This window comes from Alligator mississippiensis, chromosome 3, assembly GCF_030867095.1.
Source record: "Alligator mississippiensis isolate rAllMis1 chromosome 3, rAllMis1, whole genome shotgun sequence".
Taxonomy (NCBI): Eukaryota; Metazoa; Chordata; order Crocodylia; family Alligatoridae; genus Alligator; species Alligator mississippiensis.
The window spans coordinates 97403456-97418242 of NC_081826.1; the positions used below are offsets into that span (position 1 = coordinate 97403456).

The 14787-nt window shown below is 43.1% G+C and overlaps 1 protein-coding gene across 1 annotated transcript; it reads right to left on the reverse strand.

The window, feature by feature from the left end:
* On the reverse strand, positions 1-13153 carry LOC132249345 (myosin-11-like). The gene is made up of 7 exons (XM_059724254.1): positions 12805-13153; positions 9913-10052; positions 9265-9351; positions 4540-4630; positions 3892-4078; positions 2854-2951; positions 1-361 (listed from the first exon to the last, which is right to left on the reverse strand). Exons 1-7 carry the CDS (start codon positions 12835-12837, stop codon positions 227-229), a joined length of 771 nt encoding a protein of 256 aa, XP_059580237.1. The 5' UTR covers positions 12838-13153; the 3' UTR covers positions 1-226.
* Positions 13154-14787: the final 1634 nt, after the last annotated feature.

The window sequence follows — 14787 nt, forward strand, 5'->3', positions numbered from 1 at the left end:
TAACATTTACAAAGGACATGTTTTATTTTAAAACTATGCCAAAAGACATAAGGTCATTGTCCAAAATATGAAAGCATTAAAGTATCTTGAATTCAAAGCCATGATTATGTTATGAAAGTTGTATGCTACCTGATAGTGAATTGAGTTTGTTTTGTTTTGCAGAACTAAACATTAAATATAAAAATCTAAACAGGGGGTTTAATTGCTATTAAGTTATAGCAATTAACTACGTTACAGAATATAAAGTAAAAGCAAGTCCATATGTTGCACTGATTCGTTTCAAGCATTTTTCATACTGATTATTCAGTTTAACTGATTCTTGCAGAGCATGCTTTAAATCTTCTATCTCATCAAAAAAATCCTAAACAAAAAAAAGAAAAAGAAATAATTGGCATTCATCCTTTGTTCTTGAGAAAGATTTCCCAATAGTAATTGGGAGATTATAGCCACAGCTCAAATCATTCCCCTCTCTGAGCACCTGCCCAGAGTGCTTTGCAAGTTACATACGTAGGAATTACTTTGCCACTACTGATATGCAGGGCCAGATGGAGAGAGATGTAGCAATTAGCCACACTACACAACAGTTTACAACTTTATTTTGAGGAGCATCTATCATACAAACTGATTACAAGATATTTTTCAAGATTTACATACAGTAAAAGAAAGAACTAGAAATGATACTGGCAGACAGAAATTAAAAAGAGAAGCAAAAGAGAAGCCAGCATGGCAGAAAAATACAAAAAAGCAGTGTTAACATGACAAGGAAAAGTTGTGACAAACCCAACTGCATGGAGGACCAGAGTAGTGTCAGACAAACAAGCAGTGGAGAAAGCAAAGTCTGAAAGGACAGCTGGAACAAATTGATGAAGACATTTTATAACCAGAGAGATTTCAGTAGGACCCTGAAACAAATCTAAAGCAAACAACTTCAAATTTAGGTGCATTTCTCTGAGCACTCAAAAACTAGACAGCAAAAATACCAGAGAGCTGAGAACTGATAGGAAGTCCAGAAAGAATGGAGATGTAACAGTGAAGAAAAGGATAAAAGGTAAGAATGAGGAATTTAGCAGTGAAGGAATCCAGATAATCTTGCAGTGGTTAAGACAAAATGAATGCCACTTCCAAATGCTGTTAGAGGAATTACTGGAACAATAAGTGGAATGTAATTACCCAGTAATGAAATGAGTACACCTCAAAATTCTGCAATAAAAATGTAACAAAGAAACTTCTTTGCAAAAGTGGTATATGCTACAGTTGCCTCCATTCTCTTCTTGCATTTTCCATCCTCCTCTGGTTTAACCCTGGTTGCAAGTGCTCTGTAGCAGGGAACCTGTCTATTTTGTAAAATGCCACACATATATCGTGGTGCTAAATAAACCATCTATAATAAAATGTAGTGACCAGTAGCCATGACCTCAGGTTTGCACAGGACAGCACCTTCAACCTGAGAATAACCCTGTTCCTAAATAAAACATCAGGCTTGGGCTCATACGGCTCCAGGGACAGTTCTACAGACGAGAGTGGGACCTAAAGAATCATCAGCATCACTTCCTGCTGCACTTGTAACGCTATCAAATTAAACAGGTTTAAAATTAGAGCAGAGGACACATATGCTCTTTGAGGAAACATTCAAGTATACAGGAAACGAGCAAAAGACTTTAATCACTCTGTAGCTTGTTCTCCTACAACTCTCATGACAACAATTATTAGGATTGTTGTCTGCACAGAGGGAACAATATTCTCTCAAGTGCATTTTAACAAACTACTTCCTGTCCTTGCCTCAGCAGGACATTGGCAGTGTCTTCATCACCCTACTTTATTTACAACAGTTTAAGGTGTTCTTGTTGTTTTTGGCCACTGTGCTTGGTAGTTGTACGAGAGCTGTTTATGCACCAAGAACAGGTTAGACCAGGGGTGTCAACATCACCTGGCTCCTCAAGTTTAGATAGTGAAGACTGCCGTGAGCAGAGGGTTGGACTAGATCAGGGTCAGCAACTTATGGCCTACAGAGCCATCAGATCTGACCCATGGAGCCAGGATGGCTTCAGAGGTGATGGGATTTGCTCGCCTTGTGCCACCCTATTGCCAGGCAGTGGGGAGCCTTGCTTGCGTTGTGCTGTGGCCAGGCAGCAGGCAGAAGCAGCAGACAGATCTTGGCACTGGCCACCCTTGGACCGGAGCCAAGAAATCCCAGCCCACCACCAGAAAACATTGCAAGTGCTAGACTAAAATGACTTGCCAAGGTCCCTTCCACCCCTGTTTTCCTCTGATTATGAAAAGCACTACAATTAACTGAGAGCCCAATCCCCTGGAATGTCATACAAAGAGAGTACTCTACAAGCATCTCAGTTCCACAGCACTGAAATAAAACCTGTCTTCCCAATGAAAGAACCCAGCTGTACTAATTAAAATAAAAATGAATAACAAAAAAGGTAAAATCAAATGCTTTTTGTTTTCAGAAAAAGTAATGTACACATACATACAGCTGACTCAGCTGGACAGATTTAGCCTTTTAACTTGTATTGTCCCATATCCAGAAACAGTAACTCCTCACATTAACGTCCAGTGCCCCAAGCCAAAAAAGCAGCCAAAGAGTCCTGCTCCAGAAGTAACTTGGATAAACTATAGCAAAAATAATTCTGCTCTTACCAAAATCATAAAGAAAACATGCACCTGAACACTATATTGAACAAGCATGTTTTCAAGAGTTGTTGATCTGTATTCCTTTTTTGAAATGCTATCAGGCAACCAGACAGAGAAATCTGTTTTCACAATGCTACATGTTTAATCTACAGCTAAATTTCAACTCACACTGGGAATATTTATCTTCTGAAGTTTATTCAAGCAAGTTACCTTGTCTAGCCCAGCTAATTCATTTCTTAGCATTCTCCTTTCTGTAGACAACTTCTCATTTTCTTTCTTCAGCTTCTGAATTTCAAATAGCAATATATCTATATTCAAATTTAAAAATTCATATTTTAATTATTACAATCATCCTCTTATGCATCCAAGTTATATTATACCTAGAGTTTCCAGCATTTGGTGTTACTTCAAGAAAATTATGGCTATTTTAAAAGGGTTTAAATGATCTGCCTTTAAAAATTGGCCCCATATCTTTCTAGCACCATGAGAAATCATAAGAACTTACCAGTCAGATTTTATATATGTAAGTTTTACACAAGTCAATTCTGAAAACTGTTTGTTACCATTTGATTCTAAAACAAAAAAACCTACATATGCAATTGAAAGAAAGACTTTGGCAGAGGGTAGAAGGGGAGAGGGAAAGGGTCAGATGATCTACCAGATTAATTACTAATGGGTAAGGATTTTCTTTAGAATCACAGTGTGGTCTTGGATTTTGACAAAAACCTTGAGTTCACAGTAGTTTGGGCATATGTACCTCCCTATACACCTTACTTTAAAGTCAGTCTGGCTTTACTCAAAAAAACCCCAATCATACAAATATGGTATCACAGGATTCTGGATTTAATCTGGAAGGGGTTCTGGTATTGTTTTAAATACAGCTAGAATGTCTCATGCATCACCTCCAAAAAAAAAAAAAAAAGAGCATTTTAACAGCTCTCCATATATTTTCCCAAGCTCATATCTGAGCAAAATTATAAAAAAAAAAAAAAACCCCACCAAATGACAAGTACAGAAGCAATACTTATTTTTGTCACTAAAATATAAGAGCAACCTATGTGCGTGTTGGGGCGTGGGGAGGTATCAAATAAAGAGACGGTGCCATTTTTACAAAGTAATTTCCCAAAGCTGAACTGTATTTGCAATACTAAATAATAAAACAAACAGGCAGAGGTGGTACACATGCACCAGGATGAAATCTACCACTCCTAATGTTTTCTACAGCAGAACCAACCACATAATTATTACCTATGTATTTGCAGGAACAACCTCCCATCTTTTTGCATATGCATCTACGAGATGTCACTTCTCTCTCTGCAGTTGTGGTCCTTTTTCCAGAAATACTGCTATCTTTTTTAGAGATCTTTTTAAATTCTAGCTGCTCAATTCTTTGTTTTTGCCCTTGAAGTTGTTGTTCTAGCTCGTTAATTTTAACCTGTTAAAAAACTAGAAAATTAAGAAGCAGTGTACAAAAAGCAAATAGGTTTCAACTTAATACAGTCAAACCTGAATTGAGTTCAAATGTAGTGATCCCAAAGTGATATAAAATAAGTTTTTTAAAGCAACAGGTTGAAGAAAAGAGAAATAATTTTAAAATGAATTTGTCTGTGCTTATAAAACTTGTCTGCAAGAATATATGCTAATCAAGGATACCAAATCATCTCTCCAAAAAAAAAAATAAATAAATAATATATATATATATTTTGTTCCTCCTGATCTGAACCTACTGTAAACCAGCCAACATACCCTACTCTGAAAACAATGAGTTCTGTGCTGCTGATCTATCAGAATATAGAGCTGTAAATGCCAAAATCAGGCAAGTTTTTAGTTTTCCTAGTTTCTGCATAATAACTAACATAAATTATTTGACATAAATCTGAAAGTTGTCATACTTACTGCGAGATTTCTGATTGTTTCACTTTGTTCCTGGTTTATTTTTATTTCTTTATCATAATGCTTCTGTAGATTATTATACATCTGAAGTAGTCTGAGAACAGAAGTATGTGAATTGCTAGTTAAACAATTAAGACTACCAGCCTACTCTTTAATGACTAACGTCCTTTAAAAATAAAGGCCTGCTTACTATTGGTTACATTTCAGCTTTGGACTGTAGCTATATTTCATAGCACTAGCCCTGCATAGCAGGACCACAAATTACTAAGAATTATACAAAATGAACATACATAGTTATTTTTCTGCACGGTAACCCTGAGCTGGTCAATAATTCTTCATAATCCTCATAATTGTGTGTAATAAAGTGAATAACATATCCTTTAAAGAAAGTTAAAGAAACAAAACCATTTAGATTTCGTTTGGATTTGGTGGTAGGGGTCTGCTACAGACCCCCACACCAAGGGGAAGAAATAGATGTGGGGCTCCTGAGTCAACTCTCGGAGACCATAAAAGCTAAAGAGGCGGTAGTCATGGGGGACCTAAACTACCCAGACATTTGCTGGGAGACGCAGACAGCAAGGTCCTATCGCTCACGCAGGTTTCTAACCTGTGTACAGGACCTCCACCTGACACAGGAGGTGCATGGTCCCACTAGGGGGAATGCCATACTGGATCTGGTATTGGCAACAGGGGATGACATGATAGGGGACCTCCAGATCGGTAGCCATTTGGGAGACAGTGATCACCTAATAATAGAATTCAACATAAGACGTTGAGTGGGTAAGGTAACTAGTAGGGTGAAAGTGCTAGACTTTAGGAAAGCTGATCTCAATGCACTCAGGCGATTAGTCAAGGAAGCACTGCAGAGTAGGAGTTTTGAAGGGATGGGAGCCCAAGAAGGGTGGCTGTGCCTAAAGGAAACGATCCTTCGGGCACAAAGCAAGACGATCCCCGAGCGAGGCAAAAGAGGGAAAGGGGCCAGGAGGCTTCCATGGCTGACCAGAGAAATCCAGGGCAGCCTAAGGGCCAAAAGGGGAGCACATAAAAAGTAGAAACAGGGTGAGATCACTAAAGATGAATATACCTCCTCTGCTCGTGCTTGTAGGGAGGCAGTTAGGCGGGCCAAAGCTACCATGGAGCTGAGGATGGCAACCCAAGTAAAAGACAACAAGAAATTGTTTTTTAGATATATTGGGAGTAAAAGGAAGGCCCAGGGAGGAATAGGACCACTGCTAAATGGGCAGAAACAATTGGTGACAGACAGGGGGGACAAGGCTGAACTCCTCAACGAGTTCTTTGCCTCAGTGTTCCTAAGTGAGGGGCACGACAAGTCTCTCACTGGGGTTGTAGAGAGGCAGCAGCAAGGCGCCAGACTTCCATTGGTAGATCTTGAGGTGGTGCAGAGTCACTTGGAAGAACTGGATGCCTTTAAATCGGCAGGCCCGGATGGGCTCCATCCGAGGGTGCTGAAGGCACTGCCCGACATCATTGCAGAGCCACTGGCGGGAATATTTGAACGCTCGTGGCGCACGGGCCAAGTCCCGGAGGACTGGAAAAGGGCTAATGTGGTCCCCATTTTCAAAAAGGGGAGGAAGGAGGACCCGGGCAACTATAGGCCAGTCAGTCTCACCTCCATCCTTGGTAAAGTCTTTGAAAAAATTATCAAGGCTCACATTTGTGAGAGCCCGGCAAGGCAAATTATGCTGAGAGGAAACCAGCAAGGGTTTGTGGCAGGCAGATCATGCCTGACCAATCTAGTCTCTTTCTATGACCAGGTTATGAAATGCCTGGACACAGGAGGAGGGGTGGATGTCGTATACTTAGACTTCAGGAAGGCCTTCGATACGGTATCCCACCCCATACTGGTGAACAAGTTAAGAGGCTGTGACTTGGATGACTACACAGTCCGGTGGGTGGCAAATTGGCTAGAGGGTCGCACCCAAAGAGTCATGGTGGATGGGTCGGTCTCGACCTGGAAGGGTGTGGGCAATGGGGTCCCGCAGGGCTCGGTCCTGGGACCGATACTCTTTAATGTCTTCATCAGCGACTTGGACGAGGGAGTGAAATGTACTCTGTCCAAGTTTGCAGATGACACAAAGCTATGGGGAGAAGTGGACACGCCGGAGGGCAGGGAACAGCTGCAGGCAGACCTGGATAGGTTGGACAAGTGGGCAGAAAACAACAGGATGCAGTTCAACAAGGAGAAATGCAAAGTGCTGCACCTAGGGAGGAAAAATGTCCAGCACACCTACAGTCTAGGGAATGACCTGCTGGGTGGCACAGAGGTGGAAAGGGATCTTGGAGTCCTAGTGGACTCCAAGATGAACATGAGCCGGCAGTGTGACGAAGCCATCAGAAAAGCCAATGGCACTTTATCGTGCATCAGCAGATGCATGACGAATAGGTCCAAGGAGGTGATACTTCCCCTCTATCGGGCACTGGTCAGACCGCAGTTGGAGTACTGCGTGCAATTCTGGGCGCCACACTTCAAGAAGGATGCGGATAACCTGGAGAGGGTCCAGAGAAGGGAAACTCGCATGGTCAAGGGCCTGCAGACCAAGCCCTACGAGGAGAGACTAGAGAAACTGGACCTTTTCAGCCTCCGCAAGAGAAGGTTGAGAGGCGACCTCGTGGCTGCCTTTAAGTTCATCACGGGGGCACAGAAGGGAATTGGTGAGTATTTATTCACCAAGGCGCCCCCGGGGGTTACAAGAAACAATGGCCACAAGCTAGCAGAGAGCAGATTTAGATTGGACACTAGGAAGAACTTCACAGTTCGAGTGGCCAAGGTCTGGAACGGGCTCCCAAGGGAGGTGGTGCTCTCCCCTACCCTGGGGGTCTTCAAGAGGAGGTTAGATGAGTATCTAGCTGGGGTCATCTAGACCCAGCACTCTTTCCTGCTTATGCCGGGGGTCGGACTTGATGATCTATTGAGGTCCCTTCCGACCCTAACATCTATGAATCTAGGTAGAAAAAAAATGTTTAAATGCATGTACAGTAGATACTTAAACAAACTGTCTCTTACAAGTTAAAGAACACTCATTTAAATGTCATCCTACAAACGCCTAGTTAATAGGTGCACTATCTTCATGGATTAGTATCTAATCCACAGGTCTAAGACTTCTTCAGACTTTGGAATGATGTTTTAGTTACCATAAAATGTGACCAGTTATAGAGAGAACGCTTCCTTCTCTAAAACGTACGCTTGGGTAAAACTACAATGTTCCTAAGAAGTTGTACCCAAGACTTTTTTTAAGGTTTTCTTAAAAATAAAACTTTTATTTAGGTCAAGATACTTAATGAGGGAGGTACTTGACCAACATTTTAATAAATCAATTAAAACTTTTCAGAGATAGTTAATTACCTAAAGTTAAGATGACAAAATGGTAAACATTAAGTGTGAGTTATGATTTTATTTTTGACCATTTGCTTATAAATCAAAATGAAATACAACACATACATGTGGTCATTTCGCCTAACAAAATTAGTGCAATAAGGCAACAGAAGAATAAGTACTATACACATAGCTACTTCTGTAATGAGGATAACAATGAACTATTATTCAAAAGGGCGAGTTAGAAACAGTTAAAAAAAAAGGTTCATTTAAGTGCTGAGTAAGCGAGCCATTTATTATCAAGAGCCTTAACTATAATACACAAAACTGATCCATGCAAGTCAGGGAGCTTATGTGGAATAAACTCCCTGCAGAGGTGGTATAGTCATGTACCCTGGAGGTTTTCAAGAGGAAACTAGACAGTCACCTCACTGGGGTCACCTAACCCCAATTGTCTTCCTGTCTAGAGTGTGGGGGGCTGGACCCAATGATCTCTGAGGTCCCTTCCAGCCCCTTCCAATCTATGAATCTCTGAATCAGTGAAAGGAATGTTCTTATTTAAGAAGAATCTCTTGGATATTAATAAACCTTGAAACCTTTATCACTTAGGCAAAGCATTGGTAGCTTTTCAGATTATTGACAATGACTGTTACACAAAATGTGAACACTTGAGTCTGATTTGACTGAAAATCACTACAAGGCTCCCATTCTGCAACTGACAGCTGATAAACTACCATATTCATGAAACGTACTGATGAATTTAATAACTTGACTATAGTGCACAAGCAAAGCAGTCTATATACACAATGGATGTGCGTCTACACTGCAGAATGCAGTATGGTATAAAGAGACCTCAGCTAGCTCAAATGCAGGAAGCAGTCTAGCCACAACACAGATCTCTATGCAAATTAATCTACTCTGCTTCTCCCTGTGTTGCAATAGATAGACTGCTTCCAGCATCTAAGTTAGCTTTTAGCAAGCTAATTCAGATATCTTTATACTACAGTGAGCAGCACAGACATACCAGTATAAGATAGGAAGACCCCTTAAATATACTGAGTACAGCAAAAGCTACTTATGAGAGTCTGCAACCTCTATAATTCACAAATGTCAATGAACTGACTAGCTTAACACAGGACTCCACTATCTTGGCAGCTGCACAGCACATATAGGCTAGCTTTTTTTTCCAGTGAAGAGAACGGCTTCCCACTTAAAACATCCACCCCAATTTTGGAGAGCTGATTTTGGGGGGAAAGGTGCATGTTGCATGTGACAAAATACAGTATATCCTACCTAAAAGAGGTAAATCACAACCCCTCCACCTTAAAGTAGGCTAGTCCTAGCAAGAAGGAACACACTCCACTAACTCAGAGAGATTTACCAAAGTAACTTACCTAGCACTTTCCCCTTTCCATCCGAGTTCCTTTTTGGGAATGCCACTCATCGTGTGCCATAAGTAGGCTTCTGTTTGAACCTGAACACTTAATTGAAATAAATGCTACAGCTTAATGTAAACCAATGTAAACAGCTTTCAGAACAGTAAAGAAATGTGTCAGAATGGCGGCAGATAAATAAAGTAACTTTTCCATATTTTTCATTCAGCATTGAAAGTCTTACTACAGGTTCTGTACAAAGATGTGTGGAAAGCTGTCTGGCTCCTTTTCAAAATAAAGAGAAGGGAAAAAAGTCTCTTCTGAAGTCTAAATTTCAAAACATTTTAAGTAGCACTAATGCTTTCAGATATGCCACATTTCATTCTCTTATACAGTATTTATTATTATCAAGAAACTCTAAAGCATTTTAGACCAAGTCAAACCCTGGGTAGAACACCAACTAAGTAAGCAAAAGCACAAGTCACCAGCATATAGACCTGTTTTGCTTGAAATACAACTTTGGTCCAGTGCAAAGGGTTAGTTTTAATCACAGATCTGAAGACCTTTATCCTAAGGAAAAGTACTGCATGGCACTGTCACCCCTACTACAAGCAGTCTCAATTTGAGATTTGAACCCATTACTTTCTGTTTTAAACTAATCAGTCTTACTCTCTGCTTGTGACATAGTCATGCATTAACTGCTGCAGATGTAATTTCTCCTGAATCTGAGTCAAATCACTTTCTAGCTGTTTATTTTTCCTGTGCAGCCTTTTCAGCTTCTTAAGTAGTTGTTCATTTTCATCACTGAGCTGGAAAGTAAGAAAGAGATATTTCATCAAATAGAATGTTTAAGATACTGCATTAGCATGGACTGGCTGACTAACATTTCTCTTCATAAACATTAATACACTTATCTTTGGTTAGTCACATATATAAAGCAAGACACCTGGAAAAGCTATTGGTTTCATAATGTTTGTGTAAACCTAAACACAAATGCCTTGAGATACATACCAAAAGGTATTCTCTTCTGTACAGATCAGTGAATCTGTATCAGTGGGTGCATCTACACATTCATTAATGCGCTTTTGTTACTGCACACTAAGCTTAGTACCTCTAATATGAGGTACCAGATAAAGGCACAGTAGCTACACTAATGCACAGTAGCAAGGGCAAACTTTTCTTTGTGAAGCTTAATGTGCTGCAGACTAATCCTACTGCACATTAGCAGTTTTTGCCGTGATGCACTAATGTGCAGTAGAACAGTCCACTGTGCATTAAGGCGTCTCATGTAAACGTACCCAGCTGCTCTTAGTTTGTCACCAGGTTAAATGTATTTGTATATAAAGGACAGGGTAGGAACAAAGCACACATGCTATTGAGCTATGCTGCCAAATCTAGAGCCCAGATCTGCCGAAAGGCATAAAGATACACTTATGCTTAATCAGTCCCAATGAAGGTCTGCTGAATTAAAATCATCATATAGATTGAAATTACTTCCCGCAAAATACTACAATACTATTATATGTGATTCACATGCAATTTAGTTGACTCAATCATATGTTCCCAACATTTTAAAGTCAAGTCTTTTGCTTAGTCTAACATTAAATACAGGAGACATTAGATTCACTTCTGTTGAGTAAATTACATACAAGTATTGCCACTGTACTTGGATTCCTCAAACAAATGAAGTTAAACGCCGCATAAGTGTTCAGAGACTTGTCACACATTTTAAAAACAAAAAACTAAGTTCAATGCAGCTTGTTTCTTGCATTGCTATGCAAATGGTAACAAACTTGACATCAGGCCTGTATGATAGACGTAACAGCATACATTTTCTCTTCTAGTCAGCCTACTTGCTGTACTGATTGTCGGTAAACTAGGCCCACCACAAAATCTGTAAGCCTCCCTCAGGCCACGAGGCCACTAAGAACACACCAGCAGATTCTGGGAGATAACAAAAGTTAAAACAGGGGTGGGAGTGTGGGCCAAATGTTATTAATGCATGTGCCAAAAGAGGACAGCAAGCAGAGCCCACCAGCCAGTGCTCAGTGACCCTTGAACGAGTCCAAGGATCCAGTGGACACTGCCTAGTGAAACTATGCTTGGAGACATGAATGGATGAGGGAATGGAAGATGCCCGACAGTCCCTGGACATCCCCCCCAGCCAGAGCCTCTGTCCTAGTCAGGTAGATGGCTAGCTTAGGGCCTCTTCAATTCAGGAAGCCACCAACTTTAGAAGCTGCAAACAAGCCAGAGATGAGGACAGCAAGAAAATAAACCCTAATAAGAGGCATATGTCTGTCTTACAAGACAACAGATGTGCATGGTGAGGCATCAGCTCATTGAACATTTATCTATGACTGTGGCTGTACAGCCCAATTCTTGAATGACAGTCCTTTCCACACTTATCACATGGGAAGGTCAGCTTGGGTCAGGTCAGGTTTGCCTGCTATTGTAATTTACAGTAGACAGTACTACCTGAGACTGTCAACACCTAGTGCTGGGTGGCAGTTACATAACATGGCAATCTCTAGGATGCCAATGGCTTTGGGCACAAAAGCAATTTAGAGGGGGATACTAGTCTCAACCCTGGTGGAGGAAATGCCACCAGAAGGTTGTGGAATCACTATAGATCATAATAAATACTACCAACATCATTACACTTATGATTACCACTGTCATTACAATTATGATTATGATAACCATAATCACCCACTCATATAAGAGCCAGGAGACACCAGTGGAAAAACTGTTAGTGTATTATCCTCCAGATCAGTGGTTCTCAGTCCTTCTTGACTGAAGGCACTGCTCCTTAGACCAGCAGTTCCCAACCTTTTTGGACTGGCGGCACCCCTCCCTAACGTCTGTGAGCAGCACCGTACCTAGACTCCTGGTGGCCCCAGGGCCAACTTTTAGTATCAGCCCCGCCTTGGCGAGATAATGATAATAATAATTTTTAAATTACCATTTTCAGGCCCCCTTTCTATCCGGGCCCTAGGCAGCCACCCAGTTCACCCATGCCTGTGTCTGGCCCTGCCTGTGAGCCCAGTGGCATCCAAGTTCAAACATTAGTGTATGCACAACGGTGCTGACAGAAGAGCCAGGCTGTGAGAGCTGGGGGATGAAGCCTGAGCTTGCATTCATAGCTTATCTCCTCGCAACACCTACAAAGGATGCAACAGCAACCAGGGGGCCTGGAGACTCAGCCACACCCTGCAGGAAGGACCACCCCTTGCTTCCACTGGGGAAGCACAGGGCGCCATGCCCACACACCAGGCACATGACCAGCACACTCCTGCTAGAGGCTGATTTTGCCAAGGGCACAAGCTACTGTGTGCAGCCCCAGGCTGCACCCCGTGGCCCACAGGCCTCAGCCCAAACTGGGCCTGCAGCAGCAGCCGCTGTCCTGCAGGGGGCGCAAGGCCGGGTGGGGCAGGGCTAAATCCATCGAGGGTACCTCGAGCTGGAGTCCCCCCTGCTGTGATGTAACTGGTGACTGGCCAATCCCCAAGCGGGACGACTGCGCCCGTTTCCCACCTGCAAGGCCCCGCCCCCACTCACTTGTAGGCACTTGTGCACCGCGGGTAGCGCCATTGATGGGCGGGGCGGCGCAATCGCCCCAGCAACGAGCAGATGACCAAGGCGAGCGAAAGAGCCGTGCGCAGACCCTCGTTTTCAAACTGCTCCCGCGTCGCTACCGGTCGCCATAAGGACCCCGGGCCCGGCTGCCCCGCGCGGCGCCTGCCTTCCCGCGCGCTCGGGACAGGCAGGCACAGAGGTCAACATCTAAGCACTACCCCGCCCACACGTAGGAGGGGTGACGTTATTAACAGGCGACCGCTCCACGGCAAGGCCCTTCCTTGGCGCTGGTTGCCACGGAGACGACAGCATCCCGGCTCGGGAAGTGGCACAGGGGGGCGGGGCCGGACGCTTGTGAGAGGCGCAGAGGCTCCGCCCCCTTCCGTTGGCGTCTGCGAAGGTTGTGACCCGCTGCTCCCCCTCCCCTCCCGGCTCCAGTGTAGGCGACGTCTGTGTACACACACACACAGAGTAAGGTGTTATAGATAGAAGGTGTAGACAGATATGTCTATATATGTGTGTGTATTCACACATATATAGACATATATATATATAGATCTATCTATACCATCTCACCATATATATATATATATATATATATATATATATATATATATATGTGTGTGTGTGTGTATACACACATGCATGCACCATCTTACCATTCTACCTATCTATAACAGTAAAGGAAAATTGTACAGAAGTGACTACAAGTCAGAAGCCAGGAGTTCCCGAAGACATGTATCAGCCACCGGAGGGGACATGGTTGTGCTGGCACTGCGGTGTTGACAGCCCAGGGGCCGCCAGCTTGAGGCCCTGGCAGAAGCGCTGCTGGCTGCCTCCCAGGTTCCCATGAAGCTGCAAATTCTGCTAAGCACCTTGTTGCAAAGACTTGAGGAAAGGAGGTGCATGCCATGTGGGATGCGCTCCCTGCTCCGTCACAATCACCGCCCACCATGTGGGTGCTAGAGCTACATTCAGCCCTGGTTGCTGCTAGACTACAGGGGGAGGCTGGAAGAGGAGGGTCTCAACAGCTTGACAGTAATGCAGAGGGTGAGGGGCATCATCCCCTATAAAGCACAACGTATTTTCCCCCATTCCCAGAAACTAGAAGCTTTATTAAACCACTAGGGACCTGAGGAACTAGGATTCAGTTTCACAGAGGAGCCAAAAAGGTCAATGAGCATGCTTTCATTGGCATGAGTTAAAAACAGTTGGGAATGGGGATGGGCTGTGAAATAGGAACTCCATTATCAGGATCAACCAAGCGGCAGCAGCGTGGGGGAACTGGTGAAACATCAAGACCATTAAAAAAACAAGAAGAGGGTCCTTAACACCAGGTGGAATGAAGAATTGAGAAGGGATCAGGTAAATGACCAGGAGCCACGAAGTCAGGCAACTCCCTCAGCACTGCCTGACTGGAAACACTGCTGCCACTGCTGGGCAGTTGGTTTTGAACTTTGGGTGGATCGGGGATCAACGGGGTGGGGGGTAAGTGCACCAGTGCACCCCTTCCCTTGGATGTGCTGCTGGTTGTAGGTTGCCACACGCTGTTAGCGCTGTTAGACATGAGAACATGAATCATCATCTAACTCTATAGTTTTCACACAGGGATCCGTACTGTTAAACACATTCCAACCTGTTGTGAACTTTCTGAATTCTCTGCAGTGGAATACTAGCTCCATTATTTTTCTGTAGTCAAAAAAAAAAAAAGAGTAAAAACTAAGAGCTGGTATTTTCCAAGGGGTGCCTCAAGTCTAAGAAAAGTTGAGAACCACTGCACTAGGCCATTGGACTAGAATAGAAGGGGCCGGCCAACTTGCGGCACACACGTCACAAATGGCAGGGGCAGCCTGCGCAGCAGGGGGACAGGCAAATGGGGCAAGCAGCACAGCAACAGATAAGGCAGGAGGCAGAAAGCAGAGCAGCAGATGGGGAAGAGAGCACAAGGCAGGGAACAGAACAGCA